At 39.3% G+C, this 25,350-nt stretch overlaps 1 protein-coding gene across 2 annotated transcripts in view; it reads left to right on the top strand.

Annotated features, from left to right (window-relative positions):
- The window catches only part of USP37 (ubiquitin specific peptidase 37), a 115,007-nt gene that overhangs the window by 72,459 nt on the left and 17,198 nt on the right, over positions 1-25,350 (top strand). Inside the window, exons 20-25 of one of the 2 annotated variants that reach the window (XM_030324583.2) lie at positions 10,498-10,664; positions 13,287-13,347; positions 17,390-17,505; positions 19,406-19,475; positions 19,992-20,130; positions 20,652-20,735. In XM_030324583.2, coding sequence (XP_030180443.1) covers positions 10,498-10,664; positions 13,287-13,347; positions 17,390-17,505; positions 19,406-19,475; positions 19,992-20,130; positions 20,652-20,735 — 637 coding nt within the window. Of the gene's footprint in view, positions 1-10,497; positions 10,665-13,286; positions 13,348-17,389; positions 17,506-19,405; positions 19,476-19,991; positions 20,131-20,651; positions 25,323-25,350 lie in introns of those variants that run through there. The other variant, XM_030324584.2, reaches the window with a different exon arrangement.

Raw genomic sequence — 25,350 nt, 5'->3', positions numbered from 1 at the left:
CCCTAGAAGTAAATCCAAGATATTAGATCATTTCATCAATAAAGATTTCAATGTCTCTAAAAGAGCTCCTTTTTAAGAAAACATATCTTCAATCCCATTATCATACTTTAAAAAATTAGCAGTATCAAATATGATCATATTCTCCATAAGTTTTTTACTTTAAAAATGTTCAAATCTAGAGAGAAATTGAATAGATACATCATTTAACATTTCGTCACATTTGCTTTCTTCCCTCACAGTGTGTGTGTGTGTGTGTGTGTGTGTGTGTGTGTGATTGTGTATATGGTTGTGCAGCAGTTACCCAAAATTAGTATCTTAAAACAGCAATAACATTATCTCTCATAACTCTTGGATTGACTGGTCTTAGCAGCTCCTCTGCTTCCTGTGATGTTGGCTGGGGTTTGACTAGGTTGTAACATCCTAGATGGCTCATCTAAGCACCTTGGTGATGTTGGTTAGAAGAGTCTGCTGGGATGGCTAGATATCCTCTCCATTCTTTTTTCCCCTCCCCCTCTTCATCTTTTCATCTCTTCATGTAATCTCAGGGCCTCTCCTTCTCCGTGTGTTCTCTCTAGCAAGATAGCTAAGCTTCTTACATTACAGTTCAGGGCTCCCAAAAGCACAGAAGGGGAAGAAGCTACCAGATCTCCTTTATTTAAGCTTAAAATTAGCACAGAATCAATTCCATCACATTTTGTTGCTTAAAGCACTCCCATGTTCACTGTGGGGGTGCCTACACAAGAGTAAAGAATACTGGTAGTAAGAGTACTGCGTAGTTCATTGGAGGCCATCTTTGCAGACTACATACATGTATGTATGCACTTTTTTTTCTTTCTTCCTTTTTTTTTTTTTTTTAAGTTTTTTGTTTTTTATTTTTGAGAGAGAGAGTGCAAATCCCAAGCAGGCTCTGCATTGTCATCACAGAGCCTAATGTGAGGCTTAAACCCACAACCGTGAAATCATGACCTGAGCCGAAACCAAGAGCTGGACGTTCAGCTGAGCCACCCAGATGCCCTGTGTACTTTTCCTTTTTAAAGCAACTGTTTGGAATTGCAGGTATCATGATTCTTCACCCTAAAACACTTCAGCCTCAGTCTCCTAAATATATGGAAATTATTTTACATAACAGTTATCACACTTAGCAATATTAATGCTGTGTCCATCTATAATTCCAGTGTAGAGGCCACACACGTTTCTCCAGTTGTTCTCCAAAATATTTTTTATACTTTTTTTCCCCACCTAGAACCCAGAGTTTACCCACTGCATTTGATTGTTAGGTGTCTTTAGTATGTATTCACGGCCAGTTTTTTCTTTGAAAGGCTCCCATTGTGGATTGCCCTACTCTTCTTTAAGCATAAGTCGTTTTTTTGCATACCATAAAACTTCAGACCTTGGAGATGGGATGAGTTTTTTTCTTGTTACTCACTGCCATCACCAGACCTCTGTCTCTTTTCATTCTACAAAAATCCCAGCTTCTCGAAGTGTAAGACATTAAACTTTGCCACCTATCTATCTCTTGCTATAGCTGTCTTTTACCTTTCAGGTTCTCTCATCAACATCGTAGAGCCCTCAGCATCTTCGTAAATGATCCTTTCAGGGGCGCCTGGGTGGCGCAGTCGGTTAAGCGTTCGACTTCAGCCAGGTCACGATCTCACGGTCCGGGAGTTCGAGCCCCGCGTCAGGCTCTGGGCTGATGGCTCAGAGCCTGGAGCCTGTTTCCGATTCTGTGTCTCCCTCTCTCTCTGACCCTCCCCCGTTCGTGCTCTGTCTCTCTCTGTCCCAAAAATAAATAAACGTTGAAAAAAAAAAATTAAAAAAAAAAAAAATAAATGATCCTTTCAAAAGCCTGGTTTCTCAGTTCCTGATCTTAATTCCAAAGATCTTTTTTCCTACCCCATCTTGATCACTGACAGTAGTCCTGTTTTAGACCAGTGGTTCTCAGAGTATTTTCACAGATCATCAGTATCACGTGGGAAATTGCTGGAAATGCCATTAATGGCCCCACCCCAGACTTACTGAATAAGAAACTCTGGATGTAGGAGTTGGCATTCTGTGTTTTGACTCCCAAGTCATTCTGATGCATGGTAACGTTTGAGAAACCCTTCCCTTGACTTTGTCGTCATCAGTAACTGTGCCACCTTTGAAATCTTGATTTCAGATACTTTCTCTCCATCCAACTTAACCTCGTGTCCTGTTCTGTTGTCAGTGATGACTTGATCTCATTACGGTTTCCAGTCATGGGCACCTGGGTGGCTCAGTTGGTTAAGTGTCTTGATTTCGGTTCAGGTTATGATTTCACAGTTCATGGGATCAAGTCCCGCCTTGGGCTCTGCACTGCAGTGCAGACCTGCTTGGGATTCTCTCCCTCCCTCTCTCTCTCTCCACGCCTCCCCGCTCAGGCTTGTTCTCTCTCTCAAAAATAAATAAACTTTAAAAAAAAAAAAAAGAAAGAAAGAAAATAGATGTAATCAGATGAACATTCTGCCTTCACTTTTGTTATGGAGGAAATATCCCTGCTCTTTAAGGCCAGTCCCTCCATTCATATTCAGAATTTCATCCACTTGTTTCTTGACCTTCTCTCTTGAAATTATACCTTCTCTTCTGCATCAAGTCTTCCCTCTCTTGTAAATTACTCTTGTGTGCCTTAATCTCTAAAATGATTAAAAACCCATCTTTTTTTTTTTTAATGTTCATTTTTGAGAGAGAGAGGGAGGGAGGAAGGAAGAGGGGGAGGGGCAAAGAGAAGAAAACAGAGTATCTAAAGTGAGCTCTGTGCTGACAGCAGAGAGCTGAGAACCTGATGTGGGACTCAAACTCATGAACCACTCACAAACCTCAAGATCATGACCTGAGCCGAAGGCGATGCTTAACCGACTGAGCCATCCAAGTGCCCCTAAAAATCCATTTTTATTTTTATTTTTTAAAAATTTACATCCAAATTAGTTAACATATAGTGCAACAATGATTTCAGGAGTAGATTCCTTAGTGCACCTTCCCCATTTAGCCCATTCCCCTCCCACAACCCCTCCAGTAACCCTCAATTTGTTCTCCATATTTATGAATCTCTTATGTTTTGTCCCCCTCCCTGTTTTTATATTATTTTTGTTTCCCTTCCCTTATGTTCATCTGTTTTGTCTCTTAACGACCTCATATGAGTGAAGTCATATGATATTTGTCTTTCTCTGACTAATTTCATTTAGCATAATACCCTCCAGTTCCATCCACGTAGTTGCAAATGGCAAGATTTCATTCTTTTTGATTGCCGAGTAATACTCCATTGTATATATATACCACATCTTCTTTTTCCATTCATCCATTGATGGGCATTTGGGCTCTTTCCATAATTTGACTATTGTTGATAGTGCTGCTATAAACATTGGGGTGCATGTGTCCCTTCGAAACAGCACACCGGTACCCCTTGGATAAATACCTAGTAGTGCAATTGCTGGGTCATAGGGTGATTTTATTTTTAGTTTTTTGAGGAACCGCCATACTGTTTTCCAGAGTGGCTGCACCAGCTTGCATTCCCACCAACAATGCAAAAGAGATCCTCTTTCTCCACATCCTCGCCAACATCTGTTGTTGCCTGAGTTGTTAATGTTAGCCATTCTGACAGGTGTAAGGTAGTATCTCATTGTGGTTTTGATTTGTATCTCCCTGATGATGAGTGAAGTTGAGCATTTTTTCATGTGTCGGTTGGCCATCTGGATGTCTTCTTTGGAGAATGTCTATTCCTGTTTTTTGCTCATTTCTTCACTGTATTATTATTTGTTTCTTGGGTGTTGACTTTAATAAGTTCTTTATAGATTTTGGATACTAACCCTTTATCTGATATGTCGTTTGCAAATACCTTCTCCCATTCTGTCAGTTGCCTTTAGTTTTGCTGATTGTTTCCTTTGCTGTGCAGAAGCTTTTTAGTCTGTTGAGGTCCCAGTAGTTAATTTTTGCTTTTGTTTCCCTTGCCTCCGAAGACGCATTGAGTAAGAACTTGCTGCGGCCAAGATCAAAGAGGTTTTTGCCTGCTTTCTCCTCATGGATTTTGATGGCTTCCTGTCTTACATTGAGGTCTTTCATCCATTTTGAGTTTATTTTTGTGTATGGTGTAAGAAAGTGGTCCAGGTTCATTCTTCTGCATGTTGCTGTACAGTTTTCCCAGCACCACTTGTTGAAGAGAAGAGACTGTCTTTTTTTTTTTTTTTTTTTTTTTTTTTTTTCAACGTTTATTTATTTTTGGGACAGAGAGAGACAGAGCATGAGCAGGGGAGGGGCAGAGAGAGAGGGAGACACAGAATCGGAAACAGGCTCCAGGCTCTGAGCCATCAGCCCAGAGCCTGACGCGGGGCTCGAACTCCCGGACCGCGAGATCGTGACCTGGCTGAAGTCGGACGCTTAACCGACTACGCCACCCAGGCGCCCTGAGAAGAGACTGTCTATTCCATTGGATATTCTTTCCTGTTTTGTCAAAGATTAGTTGGCCATACGTTTGTGGGTCCATTTCTGGGTTCTCTGTTCTGTTCCATTGATCTGAGTGTCTGTTCTTGTGCCAGTAACATACTGTCTTGATGATTACAGCTTTGTAGTACAGCTTGAAGTCCAGGATTGTGATGCCTCCTGCTTTGGTTTTCTTTTTCAAGATTGCTTTGGGTATTCGGGGTCTTTTCTGGTTCCACACAAGTTTTAGGATTACTTGTTCTAGCTCTGTGAAGAATGCTGGTGTTATTTTGATAGGGATTGCATTGAATATGTAGATTTCTTTGGGTAGTATTGACGTTTTAGCAATATTTGTTCTTCCTATCCAGGAGCATAGAATCTTTTTCCATTTTTTTTGTGTCTTCTTCAATTTCTTCCAGAAGTTTTCTATAGTTTTCAGTGTGTAAATTTTTCACCTCTTTGGTTAGATTCATTCCTAGGTATTTTATGGCTTTTGGTGCAATTGTAAATGGGATCAATTCCTTGATTTCTCTTTCTGTTGCTTCATTGTTGGTGTATAGGAATGCAACCGATTTCTGTGTGTTGATTTTATATCCTGCAACTTTGCTTAATTCATGAATCAGTTCTAGCAGTTTTTTGGTGGAATCTTTAGGGTTTTCCATATAGAGTATCATGTCTTCTGCGAAGAGTGAAAATTTGACCTCCTCTTGGCCGATTTGGATGCCTTTTATTTCTTTGTGTTGTCTGATTGCAGAGACTAAGACTTCTAATACTATGTTGAATAACAGGGGCAAGAGTGGACATCCCTGTCTTGTTCCTGACCTTAGGGGGAAAGCTCTCAGTTTTTCCCCATTGAGGATGATATTAGCGTTGGGTTGTTCATATATGGCTTTTATGATCTCGAGGTATGCTCCTTCTATCCCTACTTTCTTGAGAGTTTTTATCAAGAAAGGATGCTGTATTTTGTCAAATGCTTTCTCTGCATCTATTGAGAGGATCATATGGTTCTTGTCCTTTCTTTTATTGATGTGATGAATCATGTTAATTGTTTTGCAGATACTGAACCCGCCCTGCATCCCAGGTATAAATCCCACTTGGTCGTGGTGAATAATTTTTTTAATGTATTGTTGGATCCAGTTGGCTAATATCTTGTTGAGGATTTTTGCATCCATGTTCATCAGGGAAATTTGTCTATAGTTCTCCTTTTTAGTGGGGTCTCTGTCTGGTTTTGGAATCAAGGTAATGATGGCTTCATAGAAAGAGTTTGGAAGTTTTCCTTCCATTTTTATTTTTTGGAACAGCTTCAAGAGAATAGGTGTTAACTCTTCCTTAAGTATTTGTAGAATTCCCCTGGAAAGCCATCTGGCCCTGGACTCTTGTTTTTTGGGAGGTTTTTGATTACGAATTCGATTTCCTTACTGGTTATGGGGTAAAAATCCATTTTTAAAAAACTCTCTTGTTACCATACATTCCCCTACTGCTACTGCTCTCTTTCTTTGTTCCACTCACAACAGAATTCTCTGAAAGTGTTTTATTCATTCTCTCTACTTTCTTACCACCACCCATTCTCTCACCAGCCCTCTGCAAGTGGGCTTTCTTCCCCATCACTCCCCTGAAATGGTTTATCAAGTTTACATTAGCAGTATTTCACATAATTCACCACTCCTTCCTTAACATTCAAAACTTTTATACATTTTTTTTTCTCTGAGCTTCCATGACACCCTGCTTGTCAGGGGGTTTTCTTCCTACTAAACCAAGTCACTTTAGTTTCCCTCCCCTCATCAGAACTCTGATTGTTGGAGTATTCCCAGAATACCATCCTTAGCTGTCTTTTTGCTACTGAAGCTCTCTCCCTGAGTGATCTCATATTTTACCACAGCCTCACATACCGATGAACTACCAAATTCATACCTCTAGCTTGGATCTCTCAGCTGAGCTTTAAATTTTGGTATTGAGATGCCTACATAAAATGTCCACTTGGCAGGGCGCCTGGGTGGCTAGCTCAGTTAGTTAAGCACCCAGCTCTTGATTTGGGCTCAGGTCATGATCTCATGGTTTATGGGATTGAGCCCTACCTTGGGCTCTGCCCTGGTAGGGTGGAACCTGCTTGGGATGCTCTCTCCTTCCCTCTCTCTGCCCCTCCCCCCCTCCCTTGCATCTCAAAATAAATAAGTAAACATTTAAAACTTATTATGATTTGCCATTACACTTCATCCAAGCTTCTTTTTTCTTTCTTTCTTTCTTTTTTTCTTTTTGAATGTTTGTGTATTTTTGAGAGAGAGAGAGAGCACAAGCTGGGGAGGGGCACAGAGAGAGGGGGACAGAGGATCTGAAGCAGGCTGTGTTAACAGCAGGGAGCTGGATATAGGTCTCGAACTCCCGAACCATGAAATCATGACCTGAGCCAAAGTCAGACACTTAACTGACTGAGCCAACCAGGCACCCCCATCCACGCTTCTTACTATGGCCTGCCTCCACTCTCCCCCTCTTTCACTCCACTTAGCTATACTGGCTTTGTCTCTCTTTGTTCCTACAAAATATGCTAAGTTCATTCTCATCTCAGAGTCTTTGCACTTAAGCTACTTGAGGACAAGGGCCATCTTGCTTTAATTGTTGCTGTAGTCCCACCTTCCACAACAATTCCTGGTGCATAGTAGATTCTCAGTAATTATTTGGGGCCCAGCACATTGTCTCATGAATCAACTCAGGAAGGGCAAGAAGACTGCCAAGTAAGGTTTCACTGTCTCCGGACACCAGCCAGAGGGAAGAGTATGTGCAGAGGTTGAGATGTGAGAAAGGCCATGGCAAGTTAGTAGGCAACAAAAAAGTTCAGAATGATCTGCATTACTGGAGCATAGTGTTGAGGAAGAAAAGCAAAAGAGAGAAAGCTATGCATCTCTAGCTTTTACATGGCCTAAACCCATTTTTAGAAGTTTGGACTTTTATTTCAGAACCATTAGGAAGTTATTGAATAGTTATAAGCAAACAAGTGTTTGATAAAGATTTATATTTGAAAAAGATCATTCTCAAAGCACCTGGGTGGCTCAATTGGTTAAGCATCCACCTTTGACTCAGGTCATGATCTAATGGTTCATGAGTTTGAGCACCATATCGGACTCTGCACTGGGATTCCCTCTCTCCCACTCTCTCTGCCCTCCCCCACTTGCATATGCGTGTGAGCGCGCTCGCTCTCTCTCTCTCTGTCTCTCTCTCTCTCTCTTTCGCTCTCGCTCTCGCTCGCTCTCACTCCCTCTCAAAATAAATAAATAAACTTTTTAAAAAAATTTTAAAAAGGGTGCCTGGGTGGCTCAGTTGGTTAAGTGTCCTGGTCATGATCTCGTAGTTCATGGGTTCGAGCCCCATGTCAGGCTCTGTTCCTGTCCCACTCAGTTTCTCTCTCTCTCTCAAAAATAAATAAACGTTAAAAATTTAAAAAAAAATAAAAAGTTAAAAAAAATAAAAAGACCATTCTGGCTGCACTATAGCACATTTATTAGAGAAGAAATTCAAAGTAATCCTGTGAGACCTGTTAAGAAGTTACTTCAGTTGTCTAGGTCAAAAACTAATGGTGCCTTAGGCCAAGGTTTTGGCATTTGAAGGAAAAGTCGATGGATTGAAGAGATAGTTAGGAAATAATGACTTACCTGGTATGAGGGATAAGTAAAAAATGACACCAGCTTTCTGTCTTTAAAAAAGGCACATAAGGTGCAGGGGTGGCTCCGTCGGTTAAGCTTCTGACTTCGGCTCAGGTCACGATCTCAGTTTGTGAGTTTGAGCCCCACATTGGGCTCTTTGCTCTCAGTGTAGAGCCTGCTTCAGATCCTCATCTCCCTCTCTCTGCCCCTCCCCCACTCTCAAAAAATAAAAATAAACATTAAAAAAAAACTGTGTATAGTGATCCCTTTCACTGAAACATAGACTATAGGAAAGGAGCAGGTTTCATTTGGTGTAGGGGAAGAAGCAGAAGATATGTGTTCAGTGTAAAAATGTTAAATTCTGACATGTGGCTTTCCTTCTATCCATTGATCAAGTTCCTTAAAAGAGTGTTATTATTCCATGGTCATATTTGTTCCCATAGATCTTAAGTAATGTTTGTATCCATCTGATAATCTTGTCCTGATAACAAATCTATCTTGATTTTAGCATCTCAAAGTAAACTTTCTTGATTGGTTTTCTATCACGTGGATTAATTGGTAGTATGATTTTAGGATTTGTGGGGCACATTAGTACCTGGAATGCAGAAAATTATTGGTTAAGAAAAATTACCTTTTTTTAATGAGTATATTTTGGTAATAAAAGTAATAATATTTATCTTAGGTCTCAAATAGCAGCCTCAACTCCCAAATCTTTCTTCCACTTAAAATGTTCAACATCAGCTAATTTTGAATGTCTCAGTTCCACATTTCCAGCAGTAATCAGATTGGTTGACTCAAATATCCATTCCTGGTCCAATAAGCTAAGGCCAGAGGGACAGGCAGGGTCAGAGAGACTTCAGAGCTCCCCCTTCCAGCTTATGGAAATGATTTTCTCCAAGAATGGAGGAAAGGAAGAAGTTATATCTTTTAATGTTTGTTTATTTTTGAGAGAGAGAGAGAGAGAGAGAGAGAGAGAGAGAGAGAGAGAGAGAATGTGAGCGAGGAAGGGGCAGAGAGAATCCGAAGCAGACTCCAGGCTCTGAGCTGTCAGCACAGAGCCTGACACAGGACTCAAATTCACAGACCACGAGATTGTGACCTAGCTGAAGTCGGACACTTAACTGACTGAGACACCCAGGTGCCCCAGAAATTACATCTTTTATATAATTTTTTAATTGGGATCATATTGCTTTTGCACTTCATATATTCGAAGAGTTTTTCTCTTTTAATGAGTATTCAGAGTTTTAATGGTATTCAGTCAACAATTTGATACAATTAAAAAATGATGACAACTTACTGATTTAGAGTCTAAAGTCAAGATGTTGTAAACTTCAGATTAATTGGTAGTGCTGTAGAAAATCTATCGTTTAAGTGGTTAAGATACAGTGTTAGAGCAGATAAAGAGCATATACTAATTTTAACACAATCTATATAAAATGAATCTGTAAAGATAATTCTTGTTTGCCAGTTAAATTCTTTTTATGAGACTTTCCCTAACTTGTTAAGATGATAATATTTGCTTTTGTAGTGTTTGAGAGAAAGAAAGCATTGAACTCTTTGTCTACCCACTCTTACCTATATTAAAAATCATAATGAGATGTTTTCTGTTCTCACAGTTCAAATAACCAGAACGAAATCATGACCATACTGTTTATCCCAGCTAGCTGTGGTCTAGAGATTGAGAAGGAACAGAAAGAAATGAAAGAGTTTTTCTTCTTATCTCCTTGTGTGGATGTTTTAAACATATATAGTCATATACTTGTGCAGTACATGAAGTGTTTACGTATTTCATGTAGCTCTTTTGATTTAGGATATGTACAAGGCTTATTTGATTATTAATGAAAACACACACTCATTTGACCTAATTTAATAATGAGAAAAATCTCAATGTTAGCTTAATCATTCTAGCCTAATTCTTCATTTACTACTCTAAACAATGCTTTATTCCTAATACTTGGCTATGTGACATTGTGACCGGCTATGAATATGGCTGTTCATTTTTCTCCATCCTCAGCCATAGTGCTTCCTGATTGGTTACGTTTCAGAACATTGCTGTAGATCAGTGGTTCTCAACCAAGGACAGTTTTGTCCCCCCAGGGGACATTGACAATGTCTGTCATTTTTGGTGGTCACATCTGGGGAAGGGGGGTGCTATTGGCATCTAGTAGGTAGAGACCAAGGATGTTGCTGAACATTCTGCAGTGCATAGGACAGCCCCCTCAAACAACAAAAAATTATCCCACCCAGAATGTCAGTAGTGCTGAGATTGAGAAACCATAATCTAAATGTAGCAAGATGAAATTGTGTGTCCCAAGCAAGTCATGTATGAGGTTCGGGTCAGTTACTCTCTGAACAGTAGGTGTCACTCTAGTCCAGAGATTTCAGTTTATTAGAGAGGATTTCCCAGTTACGTCTTGTTCTGCTTCCTCAGATCCTGCCAGTTTTACTGAGATAACTAAAGACTGTGATGAGAATAAAGAAAATAAAACTCCAGAAGGATCTCAAGGAGAGGTTGATTGGCTCCAGCAGTATGATATGGAACGTGAAAGGGAAGAGCAAGAACTTCAGCAGGCATTGGCTCAGAGCCTTCAGGAACAAGTAAGAGATACTTCTATTGCTGTTTTCTCCTTACCTGTCTTCCCCAATAACAACAACTAACATGCATTAAGCACTTACTGTGTGCCAAGCATTATTCCAGGTGATTTACATACACTAAGGCATTGGTCCAGCAAAACAAACAAACTTGTTTGGAACTTTGCCTTGGTTCTGAAACAGAAACAGTGATAGTTTTTCTTTTTTTGAAATTCCAAATGCAACAAAATGTATTGTTGATTACTTCCCATTAGTGTAATTCGTTGCATGCTAAGGCAGGATGGGTTATTACACATCATCCCCTGTCCAACTTTATTTTGCAAGCTTTAGAAATAGCCAGCATACCACCATGATTTTTTAATATTTTAAGGCATTGTTCTGGTCACTTTCTCACAATATGAATTCTTTCCTATGAATTATTTGAGCATAAAATTCTCAGGGCTATTATCTGAATAATATCTGAAATTTCAGCTTTCAGTCATAGACTGGAAAAGATGAACATTTATCCGCTCTTATGTAGTAATCTAATCTTAAATTTCTAGTTCTTCATACTTATATTTGCCCAAGCTGTTGCTTTTGCCTGAGGTATTGCAGTTGCCTAAGGTATCTTGACTTAAAGGTGATGTTTTCATGGTTGTGTGATCCTATGCAATCCACGTCATGTTAGTAATAAAAATTTACCAAAACTCCCTAGAATGAGCACACCATTTTAGTGTTTACAAATAATCAGATTAATAAATCTAATTTGTCTGGGGCACCTGGCTGGTCAGTCAGTAAAGCATGTGACTCTTGATCTCCAGGTTGTAAGTTCAAGCCCCTCATAGGGTGTAGTGATTACTTAAAAATAAAATCTTAAGATCTGATTTCTCTAGAACAGTGGGGTTCATTCTTAACTGCACATTACTATCATCTGGGGAGCTTTAAAAAATACTGATACTTGCATTGTTCTTCCCCTCAGGAATTCTGATATAATGGATCCTGGGGTATGGTCTGGGCATCTAGATATCTTTCCTTTTCTCTCTCTCCCTCCCTCCCTCTCTCTCCCTCCCCCTCCTCTCTCCCTCCCCGTCTCCCCCTCCTTCCTCTCTCTCCCCCTTCCCCCTTCGTTCAGCCTCCCTTCTCTCCTTCCTTCCTCCTTGCTTCCTCCCTCCTCCTTACTTCTTCCTTCATTTTTTAAAACCTCCCAGTGATTCTGGTGTTCAGTCAAGGCTGAGAACTGCTGCTTTAAAATGCTTTCAGAACCAGCTGTTCTGTATCCTTTTATTTGTGAGAAGTATCTCCCTAGCTGCCTCATCATCAAGATGTATTTATGTCAGCTATTTTGCAAATAATGGATAGTAATCATTTGTTTTAGAAAACTTATTTTTCATCTAAAAGACCAAGGTCTGATTTCTTAACAATAGTTCCTTATAGTGCAGAGAAAGAAAAAATTCAGCATACCTCTTTTTCATGCACAAAGGACATATATCCTCTTTCTTGTCAGCTACCCAGTTAAAACTATCTTATGAACCTATCTTCACATCTGAGAATAGAATATGAGGTCTCTTCAGTTTGGTATACCTGCATCATTCTATTAATAGCTAAAAGAGTATCTTTTACCATCTGGGTTTCAGCACAGACTTTATATGCTGGATGAGTTTAAGTAATCATATTTCCTCTTAGAGAATATCTGTTTCTTTCCTGAATACAGTATTATTGCTCCCAGGACTGTAATGCAGAATAGCTCATTCTAAGCTTCTTATATACTTTAGTAACTAAAAACAAGTCTAGACTTGGGAAAAGTATAAAACGGTTCTGCTTAAATTACATCTTTTCTTCATTTATGCATGAAGTTTATAAATTTCTCTGTAGATGAGAGGGAAAAATTTTTAGAGTCAACATTTCCCTATTTTTATAATTAGTCATCAGGTTGACATTTTCACAGGTTCTTGTCTTTCTAAGAGAACCTCAGATGTATTAGAAAAGTAACAGCAGCATTCATTTTAGTATTCACCAAGTATCTGTTACGTGTGTCAGGGGTTTTTTTAAGCAAGAAAAAAACAGAAAAAAGAATAAAATAGAAATGTTTGAATAATGATCTTGTGGAAATTGTTTCTGTTGCTGTCATAGACTTAGGGACAGCAATACACTAGGACCAGCTCACCGTCAGCTCAGGCGTGCCCACCTCTTCCCAGCCGTGCACTCAGTATCACGTTGGTAGCTTAAACTTTGCCACAGTGGGAGTATTTATACCACGGAAATGGGCAGATGCTATAAATCAGAGGAAAGAAAACAGAGCAACTTGCTAAGTAGGTTCTGCTGTGTGCCAGGCATTTCATACATACAAGAAGAAAGGGAATTAATTAGATCACACTGTCACAGTGAATGGCTTTTGGTTAGCAAGCCAAATGTGACTGACTAGAAGAGATAACATGTAAGCCCTTTTAACCCCCGAGGTTGTGTTTTAGGAAAACAGGTTGAAAAAAGTAAAGGATTTCTCCACATCCCTCAAAAGGTCATACTCCATACATTTGTAAGATTATGGAAAACATTGTGAGCAAATGCTTTTAGCGCGGCTGATCTCATCCTTGTTAAATAAGTTTAATCAGTACCTTTTTAAATACCTTAGTTTTGTTTTTGTCCCTTTAGGAAGCTTGGGAACAGAAAGAAGATGATGACCTCAAAAGAGCAACAGAGTTAAGTCTTCAAGGTGTGGAGATTATTTTAATTACATTGTTTTTATGGTGAACTGTATCACACACAGAAAAGCATGTAAAGTATTATTTTAATGACAATAACAAATTTTAACACCTTCAAAGTAAAGAAATAGAACCTTAGAAATTGTGTACCCATTTCTTCCCTCCACCCCAAGAGAAAACCACTGTTCTAATGTTTGTATCCATCAGTAGCTTTTTTTAAATATTTTTATTAAAAAAACATTTTTTTTTAATGTTTTTACTTTTGAGAGAGAGAGAGAGAGAGACAGAGAACTAGACAGAGGGAGGGGCAGTGAGAGAGGGAGACACAGAATCTGAAGCAGGCTCCAGGCTCTGAGTTGTTAACACAGAGCCCGATGCGGGGCTTGAACTCATGAATTGTGAGATTGTGACCTGAGCCGAAGTCGGACGCTTAACCAACTGAGTGACTCAGGCGCACCCCGGTAGCTTTTTTAAAAAAAATAATTTGTCATCTCTATCCATATCACCCCTCCTTTTTTTTTTTTTTTTGAAAAATTACATAACAAAGACATGTGAAAGAGCATTTTGCCATGATTAGAACTACTAGAAGATAATGTGGCCTCAGTTTCCCTGTGAATTTACAAGAGTTCACTCTTGGAAAATCAGTGGGCAAAATCATGACTATTTAGAAACATAATGCTCACCATAGTTGTGGCATGTGGCAGAACTAATATATGGACCAGATACTAGAGGTCCACAGGGACACGTAGTCATGGGAAGCAGGCTGACTTTTATTTTCCAAGATCACTAGTCTTTCTCTGGTTCTCAGAAATAGATCAAAACAGAACACTTTGGTACAAATTGAGTGCTCTAGGCTGATCTAGACACCAGGGCATAGAGCAGAGAGCCTGAATTTTGCTGGCACATAGTTGAGGCAATTACAAATAAGAATTGAAGCTAGATTTCACCCAGGCATTCTGTGCTCTATTAGAAAGATGGTATAGTAGTGGCATTAATGGCTGTCACAAGTCACATTGCTCCAGTCTGGACTGGTTGCCCTTTACATCCATGCAAAGATACCCTGAGAGCTCCCTAACCATTCTCCTGGGGATTCCCTCTGATTCTCTCCTTTGTTTGAATCTCTCATTTCCTGTATCTCACCCTTCCTCATTCTTGGTCTACTTGTGTACTTGTGCTTTTTTTTTTTTTTTTTTAACGTTTATTGTTGAGAGAGAACACACGTGAAGCGGCGGAGGGGCAGAGAGAGACAGGGACAGAGGATCCAAAGTGCGCTCTGCACTGACAGCACAGAACTTGATGTGGGACTCAAACTCATGAACCATGAGATTATGACCCAAGCCGAAGTCAGATGCTTAACCAACTGAGCCACCCAGGCACCCCTCTACTTGTGCTTTGATGGAGAACGTCCTAGTAGTTATCTTAGAAAAGAGAGGTTGTGACTCAGGTTTTTTTGGAAGCCTTGCAAGTTTCACTGGACCTAGTATTTGATGGTTTGGCTGTATAGAATTCTGGGTTTGCAGTCATTGTGAAAGCATTGTTTCCCTCCAGCTTCATGCTGCTGAGCAGTGATAGAAGTCTTGTTTGCAGAGTTGCCGTATGAAAGCCATTCTTTATCCTGATATGACCCCGTTTTTGTCTGAAAGCTTGTAGGAGCTTTTTATTTCTACTATGATGAAGTTTCATACCGATGTGCTTTGATGTAGGTCTGTTTCATCCATTTTACTGGGCACTTAAAAGATCATTTTAATAGAGAAACTTGTGTCCTTCAATTATAAGAAATTTTCACTGACTTCCTCCCTTTCACTCTCTTTTCTCTTTTTGAAACTTCTGTTATCCAGACTTTCTGGTCTGATTCTTAAAATTTTCTCATCTCTTCTTTCTAGTTTTCCATCTTTTGGTAATTTTGCTCTGCTTCCTGGGAAAGTTCTCTAACCTTATCTCTAGCTCCAAACCTTCTTTTGAGTGTTTTATTTCTATCATATTTCTGATTTTCAAGAACTGATTTGTTTTGTGTATGTTCTCTTTTTCGTAAGCTTTTGGGGGGTGGTCATGGAAGTAATACCATCTCAAATCTCTGAGGATATTAAATATAGTTGATTTGTTTATTTGAAGGTTTCTTCTCCCTGAATAGATTGTTTCCTCCAACTGCCCTGTCCTGTGTGGTTCTTATGGTCTTTATATTACTTATTAGAGGCTTTCCTCAATGTCTAGTAATCTTTGGTTGTTGGTTCATTGTTAAGAAAAGGAGACTAAAAAGATAGTTGGGGGCACCTGGGTGGCTGTCAGTTAGGTGTCCAACTCTTGGTTTTGGTTCAGGTCATGATCTCACAGTTCTTGAGTCCAAGCCCTGCATAGGGCTCTGCTGACAGCCTGACAGCATGGAGCCTGCTTAAGATTCTCTCCCCCTCTTTCTCTACCCCTTGCCCACTCACATGCTCACTCAAGCATGCACTCTCTCTCTCACACACACAAAAATAAACTTAAAAAAAATAACAAAAAGATGGTTGGAAGCTCTGAGCACATGAATAGTTAGGGCTCATCAACTCTGAGTTTTAGAGGGTGGGACTGTTTTGAAGATGATGTTAATATTTTAGGACTTTGTCATGGGCTGGTCAGATTCCTAAAAAAAAAGAGTTTTCTCTGGGGCCTGGGTGGTTCAGTTGGTCGAGCGGCCGACTCTTGATCTCACAGTTCGTGGGTTCAAGCCCCACATCAGGCTCTGCACTGACCGTGCGGAACCTACTTGGAATTCTCTGTCTCCCTCTCTCTCAGTCCCTCCACCACTTGTGCACTTGCTCTCTCTCTGTCTCAAAATAAGTAAATACACTTAAAAAAAAAAAAAAAGAGTTTTCTCATTTATTGCCTTTGCCTAAAGGTAAAAGATGAGGCTGTCAGAGTTCTGAGAGCCAAGTATAGGAATAGGGCTGGGGTAGAGGGGTTTGCCCTGCAAATCGTGGCCTGCTTCCCCATTTGCTGTGTGTGCCTGGCGTTCCCCCAGTCCAGAGAGTTCCCCCAGTCCAGAGAGTGTTTTACCCCCTCCAGAGGATGAAACTCCAGATATCTGTCACTGCTTAGCAGCATAAAGTGGAGGGGAGGGGATCCTGGGGGTCTGTTTCTCAAAACACTTTTCACCAAATCCTTATTTTTTTTTATCCCCTCCTTAGCCTCCAATTTCAGGGGTACATGATATTTGCAAGTTGTATGTCTTTTGAACAAGAGTCTGTGATTTAAATTGGATTGGTTCTCAACTTTTCTGTTACTGGCTTAAGATTTGGTTTTGGCTTTCCTAGGTCTGCTAAGTCCGTCACCATCTACTTTGTAGCTTTCAGGATTCTGATTCTGTAGTCTCTTTCTCTGTTCTTCCCATTCATAAGTGTTCGTGTCTTTTAAATAACTCTATACTATGATTTTAAGTGGGATTAATTGTATTTTAAAGCAAAGAGACACCTACAAATGCTTCTGGGACTCTTTATTTAAGTCATTACTAAAGATGGATTCTTTCAGTAGAAGCTCATCATTAAAGAAAAAAGTGGATTTTGGATTTAATTATTAGTGTAGTATATTTTAAGTGAACCTTAAATTCAAGGTTAGATGCCATTATATTAAATTTCAAAAGAGTTAATGTTGAAGAATGTGAAAGGATACTAATTTTTTATGGTCTCTTTTCTGTGAGGTGGTTTGTATTTGCTGGGGCATCCACAATATGCACCAAGTACTTCAAACCTAACATACAGTTTATAGAATGTGGAATGTAGTGAAATTGGGTTATCTGTAAAATCATATTCTCTTTTTCAGTTTTATTCCTTTCTTATTAGAGTCCTATCCCTTTCATATAAATATATTTAAAAGAAAAAGGGACATTTCTTTTATAGATACCTGGTACCTGAATTGTTATTCCTCAGAGTGGGCTGGGTAAATTGGAACCCTAATGATAATATGTTTTATGTTTCCATAGGATGATAAAATGTGTACCCCAAGCTGTTTTTTTACTTTTCTAATCCTATCTCTTTGTGTCTGTTCTAAGAACTTTTACAACATTTTTGTATTCTTCAGAGTTTAACAACTCTTTTCTGGACTCATTGGGTTCTGATGAGGACTCTGGAAATGAGGATGTTTTAGATATGGAGTACACAGAAGCTGAGGCTGAGGAGCTGAAAAGAAATGCTGAGGTAGGTGACCTTCTTCCGTGAGTAGAACCGGTCACATTGTCAGGATTACTCCTCCTGCTGTTTGTCTTCAAAGGCCTCCCTGTTCGTGTCCCTTGCGGGTTCATCTGTGCCCTGTGGCAGCTGTCCGATGGCCTTCACTTTCTCTTGCCTTTGCTCCTCGTTTCTTACACACAAGCTTCAGAACAGACTGAAACAAAACTGACTCCCTCGTGTACATGTTAGGTAGTAAATGAGTAACATGGCTCTTGATGTTATATATTAATATTAACTCACCTTTAGTTCTGCCAGAACTATATTGTCTTAAAAATTTTTTTTTAACATTTTTATTTATTTTTGAGAGACAGAGAGACAGAGCACGAGTGGGGAAGGGGCAGAGAGAGAGGGAGACACAGATTCCGAAGCAGGCTCCAGGCTCCGAGCTGTCATCACAGAGCCCGACGTGGGGCTTGAACCACTGAGATCATGACGCGAGCCGAAGTCGGACGCTCAACTGACTGAGCCACCTAGGCGCCCCAAAACTATATTGTCTTTAAAGTTATATACCAAAACTAGCTGGTTGTTACTCAGTAAAAACTATTGCACTATTAAACTAGAGCACATTGTAACCTTTTCTTACCCTTCTTTTTTTCTGAAATAATTGTTTTTTTTTCCATTTTCCAATTTTGTAATTTTAATTGCCTAGGAGTCCACTGTCCTAACACAACTACTGTTAGCATTTTGACATACTTTATCATCTCTGCCTCCAAGTGTGCTTTAAAAAAAAAGTAGGGGCACCTGGGTGGCTCAGTTGGTTAGGCGTCCGACTTCAGCTCAGGTCGTGATCTCGTGGTTTGTGGGTTCGAGCCCCACATTGGACTCTGTGCTGACAGCTCAGAGCCTGGAGCCTGCTTCGGATTCTGTGTCTCTCCATCTCTCGGCCCCTCCCCTGTTCATGCTCTGTGACTCTCTCTCAATAATAAATAAACGTTAAAAAAAAATTTTTTTTTAAAGTCATAAGTACAGTTTTTACCTGCTTGCTTATTAAAGATTAGTTATAAGCATTTTATTTTTAATTGTTGTATGTACTGTATTCCCTCAAATCAACATACTTTTCATTTCATTTAGGTTTTAACCATGAGCATTTAAGTTTCTGTCGTTCACTGTGATAAATAATACACTGAGGAATTGTGTATGATTGAGTGTTTTCTATATTTAGAATTTTCTTCTTTAAATCCCGAGAAGTAAATTATTGCCTTAAAGTTTATGAACATTTTAATGGTTCTGGTTTACATACAGCTGTATTCCTTCCCCACATTGTACCTTATGGTGCTCCCTGCAGTGCATGAATGTCACTTTTCAGGGTTTTTAAAAATTTTTCTATTAATAATATTTTAAGGGCATTTAAAAAAATATTTAAAAATGTAAAAGTTTACCCATGATCCCAGCAGCACCACTGCAACTGTTTTCATTTTGTTCATTTTGTTTTCCAGTACTTAATCATTAACACGCTTGTTTTTATAGAGCTGTAATTATTGTGTGCATTCATGTGGGTTGGGAAAACAAGTTAACGTATTGCTGACCCACTGAATAATATTGCACTGAGTTGGTATACCACTGATCATTTAACTATTTTTGAGTCTTTCGTTAATTCCAACTTTTCATTATTATAGGTGATGCTACAGTAAATAATTTTACACACATATTCTTTTTTCCTTTTGAATTATTTTCCTAGAATGAATTTTAGCTGGGAGTAGAATTCTTGGGTCAAAAGATGTGAACAATAGCAACCACTGGATTTTTTTTATTGAGTTTGACTACACACACTGAAACTGTCATGTCAGCTTTGATAGTACATTTAAATTTAGTGTTTCACTTTTATTCAAATGAAGAGTTAAAAATCACGCCCACTTCTGTTTTCCAGACAGGGAATCTTCCTCATTCTTACCGGCTCATTAGTGTTGTCAGCCACATTGGTAGCACCTCATCTTCAGGTAAATGAACATTGTGATTTCAGTTTTTTATAAATGAAGTTGCCAGCATTTACTCCCTATTAGTTGGCTCTGTGCCCAGTATCATGAGCTGTAGGTTGAATGCATCAAGAAAAAGTTTTAAATCTTTTCTTTGATCACACTAAATATGAATTGTGTTAAAGGTGCAACTTTTTAATTTCTCTATAAATGACCCAAATTTCCATATACATACATATATCTATATCCAAAAAGTTGTTCTGTACTATATTACTCCCTTGAGTTTCTGTACATGTTTTCGGAATGGTTTTTAGAAACACTGCTGGGGGTAGGGTCGATGGGAAGGCTGTTTCTCTCTCTCCAAAACTTCCTGTACCTGAGAAAAATGCAGTGTGTTCTAAAAACCACAATTTTAAGGGGCACATGGGTGGCTCGGTCAGTTAAGTGTCTGACTCTTGACCTTGATCTCAAGGTTGTGAGTTCAAGCCCCGCGTTGGGCTTTAAAAAAAACAAACCATTTTAAGATTTTATTTATTTTAGGTCATTACATTAGTGATGTGTACGACATTAAGAAGCAGGCATGGTTTACTTACAATGATCTCGAGGTATCTAAAATCCAAGAGGCTTCCGTGCAGAGTGATCGGGACCGGAGTGGTTACATCTTCTTTTATATGCACAAGTAAGAAACTGCCAGGTCTGGAGCTGTGGGCTACAAATCTCTGAAACTATTTTTTCCCCCTGTAAGGACAAAGTATTCCCATCACTTGCTGGTTGACAATTTTTGATTTTTGTTTTCTTTGCTTAGGGCTTATATCTTGATATCTTAACTTCATGTTAATTGTCTCACAGTAGCATCTAAGTATGGAACTTAAGACTTCTATATGATAAAGTTGTCCTATCGTAAACCTTGGTCTGTCTTCCAGTGATATCAGCTGGAAGATCTGAGTTACATGGATGGGAATTACATGGCTTTGTTGTCAAGGCTAGCTAGTGCCATTGCTCCCCCCCCCCGCCCCCCGCCACCCAGCTTTCTCAAAAATTGGCACATGGGGTTAAGATAGTGATCAAATGAATGAGCTGCTTGTTCAATAAAATTTAGGCACCAAATGGGATTGTGCAGGCTCTGTTGGTATCTGTCTTCTATCCTTTGGCTTTACTTACTAAATGTCCTGTTTTGTTTCTTTTTTGTTTTATTTTAAGGGAGATCTTCGATGAGCTGCTGGAAACGGAAAAGAACTCTCAGGCAGTTAGCATGGAAGTGGGGAAGACCGCTCGTCAGGCCTTGTGAGGAACAAACTCGTGGGTTGGCAGTGCGCACTGAGTATTATTCCCTCTTACTGCCGCCCGCCTCACCTTTCCTCTGCCCGAGGAGAATTCGGAATTCTACTTGATGCGGGAGCAACAAACAGCTCAGGGCCAAACCAAAAGATGAAAATTGCAATTATGTGGAACGCTCCATTGCTAATTGTTTTATGGAAACTTTGGTCTCACATCTGTAGCTGATTATCCTCTTTTTCTCCTACAGTAGTGGCGCTTCCTTTTGTCTTAGGGATACGTGTTGTAAATATATACATATGTACATACACATCCACACACACATATATGTGGAGTGAATGGAGCCTTAAAGAGTTAGGATGAGTCACCAGAGTATGCCTGCTCAAAGTTAATAGCACAGCAGTCAGAAGAAATGAAGGTGTCAAAGAGTCCATTCACCTGAGAAATGTGTAAAGATATACATATCAGTTGGCATTTAGCTTTTATGTTCCTTGAGTAGTTTCACTCGAGTCTACACTCTTTCATGTTTGTTTCTTATTAGTAAAGTTCACTGGAAAGCCAGCTCTCCATGTTACACTAATGACAGTGTGTCCTCCTTGGGAAGGAGAGGCATTTCTGCCACCTGACATGAGGAGCTTTTTTAAAAAAATTATTTCATGGATTTGTAATGCTTTTGCTGTTTACATGCAGTCCCAAGAAATGGATTGTTGGTGCTTTGGAATGTGTTATGGTCCCCCATTTGGTATTCATTCTACACTTTGCATTTTCTTTAAAGAAATTTCCTTCTCAAAGTATATTCTTTGTATATCATCTATATTATTGTAGTGAAGATAGAATCTTTTCTTTTTCTTCCGTGTCATTCTTCCATGGAGCAAACGTTACCCTAAAAGATTGCAACCAAAACTTTAGGAGGTTGGGATTCCCCAGCAAGGATACTTAGGGATAAGAAAGAATGCTAGCATCTGTCCCTTGTACATAGGTCAAGATGAGGATTCTTGCGTTAAATCTAAAAATTCTGGACCCCTAGAAGCCCTGCTGCAAATGGGAAATTAAGTACATGAGCTATTGGATAAAGAACATTTAAATCATTTGCTGCCTGGCTTTGCCCTTAAAACCAGGTGAGAATTATAATGAGATTGGTTTAGGTAATCCCAAGAGCTAACAAATAACAAAGGTGTGTAATGGATTTATCTTTTTAGGTGCTTTGAGTTGAGGCTAAATGGGAGTGCAGTATTAAGTGCTGCATTAGTCGCTCAGCTGCCACAACCAGCTTGGTTAGTAAGCAGCTTGTGAAACCATGTGAAGAATGAGTTTCAGAGGAGAATTCTGTCCACAAAATAATTTTTGTAAGCCCAGGAATCATTAGGTTCACACAGTTAAGTATAGCAAAATGAAACTTTCAGTATTTTCTTTCATGTTTTTCTTTTATTATAAACAAGGAGGTAACTCTTAGCTCTCAGGTAGGGACAAAACATCAGTTTTTCAAGGGAAGTAAACATGTTAAAGTCCGCCATCACAGAAGGTGCAACATCTTTTCTGGAAGATGGCCTTATGAGAGCTGCAGCCCCATGCTTGGACGTGTTCTGACATAGTAACCTGTTCTAAAATGTTCAGTTTCCAAATTGTAAACGGCCCCAGCACTTTTGGTTAACTACCAATGAAAGCTTTGCCTCCTGCCATTTACCTACGCATTACCATAGTGAATGTTCCAAAATGGTATGCCAGTAAGTTGTGCAAGAGTAATATAGAGCAGAGGAAAATATTTGTTTTAAAAATTATAGCTTTTGCTGGGAAATAACTGGTTTTCTCAAAAATGAGTGAAGTGGTGATCAAATTCTGTAGCTATTTAGGACTTCTCTTCCATGTGTTTGTATTTGAGAGCTTTGAGAGGTACTGTTAAAAATGGTTGGAAATGATTTGAAATGGGGGATGGATGCATTAGGGCATAAAAAAAATAGAAATGCCATAAGCCTGATTGCCCATGAAGTGCCCTCATTTGACTTGTTTTTGTAGTGTGTGTGTGTGTGGTTTAGAAGTACACGTGACTCAGAAACCTGATTTGATTTGATCTTCATTTCTTGGGCTGAACTTGTTAGTTGGAAATAGGTTACTGAGGTAGATGACTTCTCTCACCACTTGTACGCTTGCAAGTTTTGGACTTGAATTTTCTTTGGTAGCTGTGCATTGTTATGGCCTGTTCGGCCTTCCCCTCCCCCTGCGCTCCTTATCCATCCCCCCTTTCACTACGTGTTCTCATTCAGGTTCAGTGAAGGGTTCATGACTACAGATGGAGATTTCAGCTGGACCACGTTGAAAGGGTTTATTGGTTTTTTGAGCTGGCTGTATATATTTAAAAATTATAATAATATATTATATATATATATATATTTTTTGCACAGTCTGATCAGTTTGCTCACAATCAGGGGGATGGGGCATTGGGGTGTTGGGGCCGCAAGGGACAAGTTAGATAGGGACAGAGTGCTTCAGTCCCAGGCAGCCTACACAGTAACCTTTCTGTTGAAAATTACCAAATAGGGTTACACTACTTTAAATGACATTGAATTAGAACTCGACAGCACTTAGTTCTGCAGACAACTGATCTTAATTGAAATTTTTTGAATGGAAAACTAACCTAAAGTCCAGACTTACTGACTCTTATCACCTAATATTATGGAGAATTGGAAGTTGCATGTGGCCAGATGGCTGCTGTCCCTTTAGTAGCCATGACTGTAATTTAGGCCTATGAGGAGATAGCCTCTGTTTTGTGGGGGTATTTATATGTGTGTGCACACTCAAATCTAAGTTTTGTCTCAGCAGGTAGAGTAGGAGGCAAGTCCATGAATTGTTCTTCTATTTATATTTTGATTCCAAAAGCTATGTTTACTCGAGGTGATCTGTTAATTTCAGGCCTAATTTAATGGCTCAGTAACAGATGTAACAAATGTAAATGTGTTTACATTTTTTAAAGTATACAGTGATACTTACAAATCAGCTGATTAACTCTGGGAGGCAAATACTAGACTATACATTTCTTTACTTCTCTCCTTGTTCAAGTGTAGAATTCTTCCAAAAGAGAAACTTTAAGAATTAAAACCTCAGCAGGTGAATTTGTGAGTTTACTTATTCCTCCATATTGCAGTTACCATTATGTAACTATGTAAGCATAGCTTGACGCATGTACAGCTACAGATATGGTTGTATAATGAAAATTATTTGGAAACACCTGAAGTGAAGATCTCTTGGCCATGTCACTATAGTTGAGTGTTAGGAGTGTAGAGAGAGCATGGGAGTGGGGATTGGAAACCTACAGGAGAAAAGTAGTTTGTTTTTTTGTGATCTGAAAAGAGTTTGTGATCTGAAAAGAGTTTATATTAAAACAAATAAATATGACTCTTCTCCCTCTTTCTTTGTCCTCTGAAGTGACTGCAGTGGACGCTCTCAGTCATCCACACTTTATTTTTTTTCTCTCTGATTTAACTGACCTCTCTCAGGAGGTCTTTTGTTTTAAATCAGAGAAACAGCTACATCTCCCAAGTATATTTGAATCTTGTATATATATGAGATTTTTGGAAAAATCAAAACCCAGTACCAGATGCAAGTCACATAAGTGTACCCCCAAAACAGGTGTGTCCTTTTCCTCCTCTCCGTCTTGCTTTAACACTGAGTAATGCTCTCGTTAAGTGTGTACCAAACCTGAACAGATTTCTGCCATCTAACATCTTCCTCATGTATCACTTCAAAATTCTGTCTCTATTGGTATGTCTTATTAACATCTGAAAAACATATATATGATTGGAAACTAGAGTTTGTTAGGCCTTGAGAGTTTTGTGACAATTCTTTTGCTGTGTGTCACCACAATCCTTGACTCCTTTACGGCATGCTTTGATTACTAGACTTCAGGCAGTCTTTTCCGTTGTATCATATTTATACACAGTAAATTTTTCTTTCCATGTGTGCTATATGTCTGAGGTTTTGAAGTTTTTAATTAAAACAGTGTGCCAGTATGAATATAAGCAGTTGATTTTAGTAACATTGAACTTTTCTTAAAGTACCTTAAGAGATTCAAAGTATAGGCATGTTTACTGGCAAAACAATAGAGGGGAATGAGGGTCTGGATCAGGACCCAAGTTCAGTAGGTCAAATGCCAAAACAGTAAGAGCAATCAACTGACTGGCCTATTTCAAAAGCAGAGGGGCTGCGGGGACTGAGCCCACACACACACATCCCCTCCCCAGGTCTCCCGCCCTCTCTTGAGTTTTTGTCCTTGCATCCCAACTCCTCTGGCCTGTTGTCAGTGTTGCTTACTTATGCTGTAGAGAGGAAGACAGAAAAGTAAAGGTCCTACACTTTGCCTAATTGAGCCACTACCAGATTTGCTGGCAGCTTTGGCCACATTATTTGTGAGGTGATTTTCTTTGTGCTCAGAGTGACTTGATTCTGATTTCTTTATGTTGTTTTGTATGGAGCGGCACTTTATCTGTGTTTTAGCAGAACTGTTCCTCTGTATCGTTTATGGTTTTTCCTTGTTTTTGTTTCCTTTTTAAATTATGCATAGAGTTTTTTGTGTGTGTGAAATTAAAGCCTTTATTAACCTTCTGTTGGTTCGACTGTTATTTCTAAAAAG

Source organism: Lynx canadensis, chromosome C1 (genome assembly GCF_007474595.2).
Source record: "Lynx canadensis isolate LIC74 chromosome C1, mLynCan4.pri.v2, whole genome shotgun sequence".
NCBI classification, from domain to species: domain Eukaryota; kingdom Metazoa; phylum Chordata; class Mammalia; order Carnivora; family Felidae; genus Lynx; species Lynx canadensis.
This window is presented reverse-complemented; position numbering and strand designations above follow the sequence as displayed.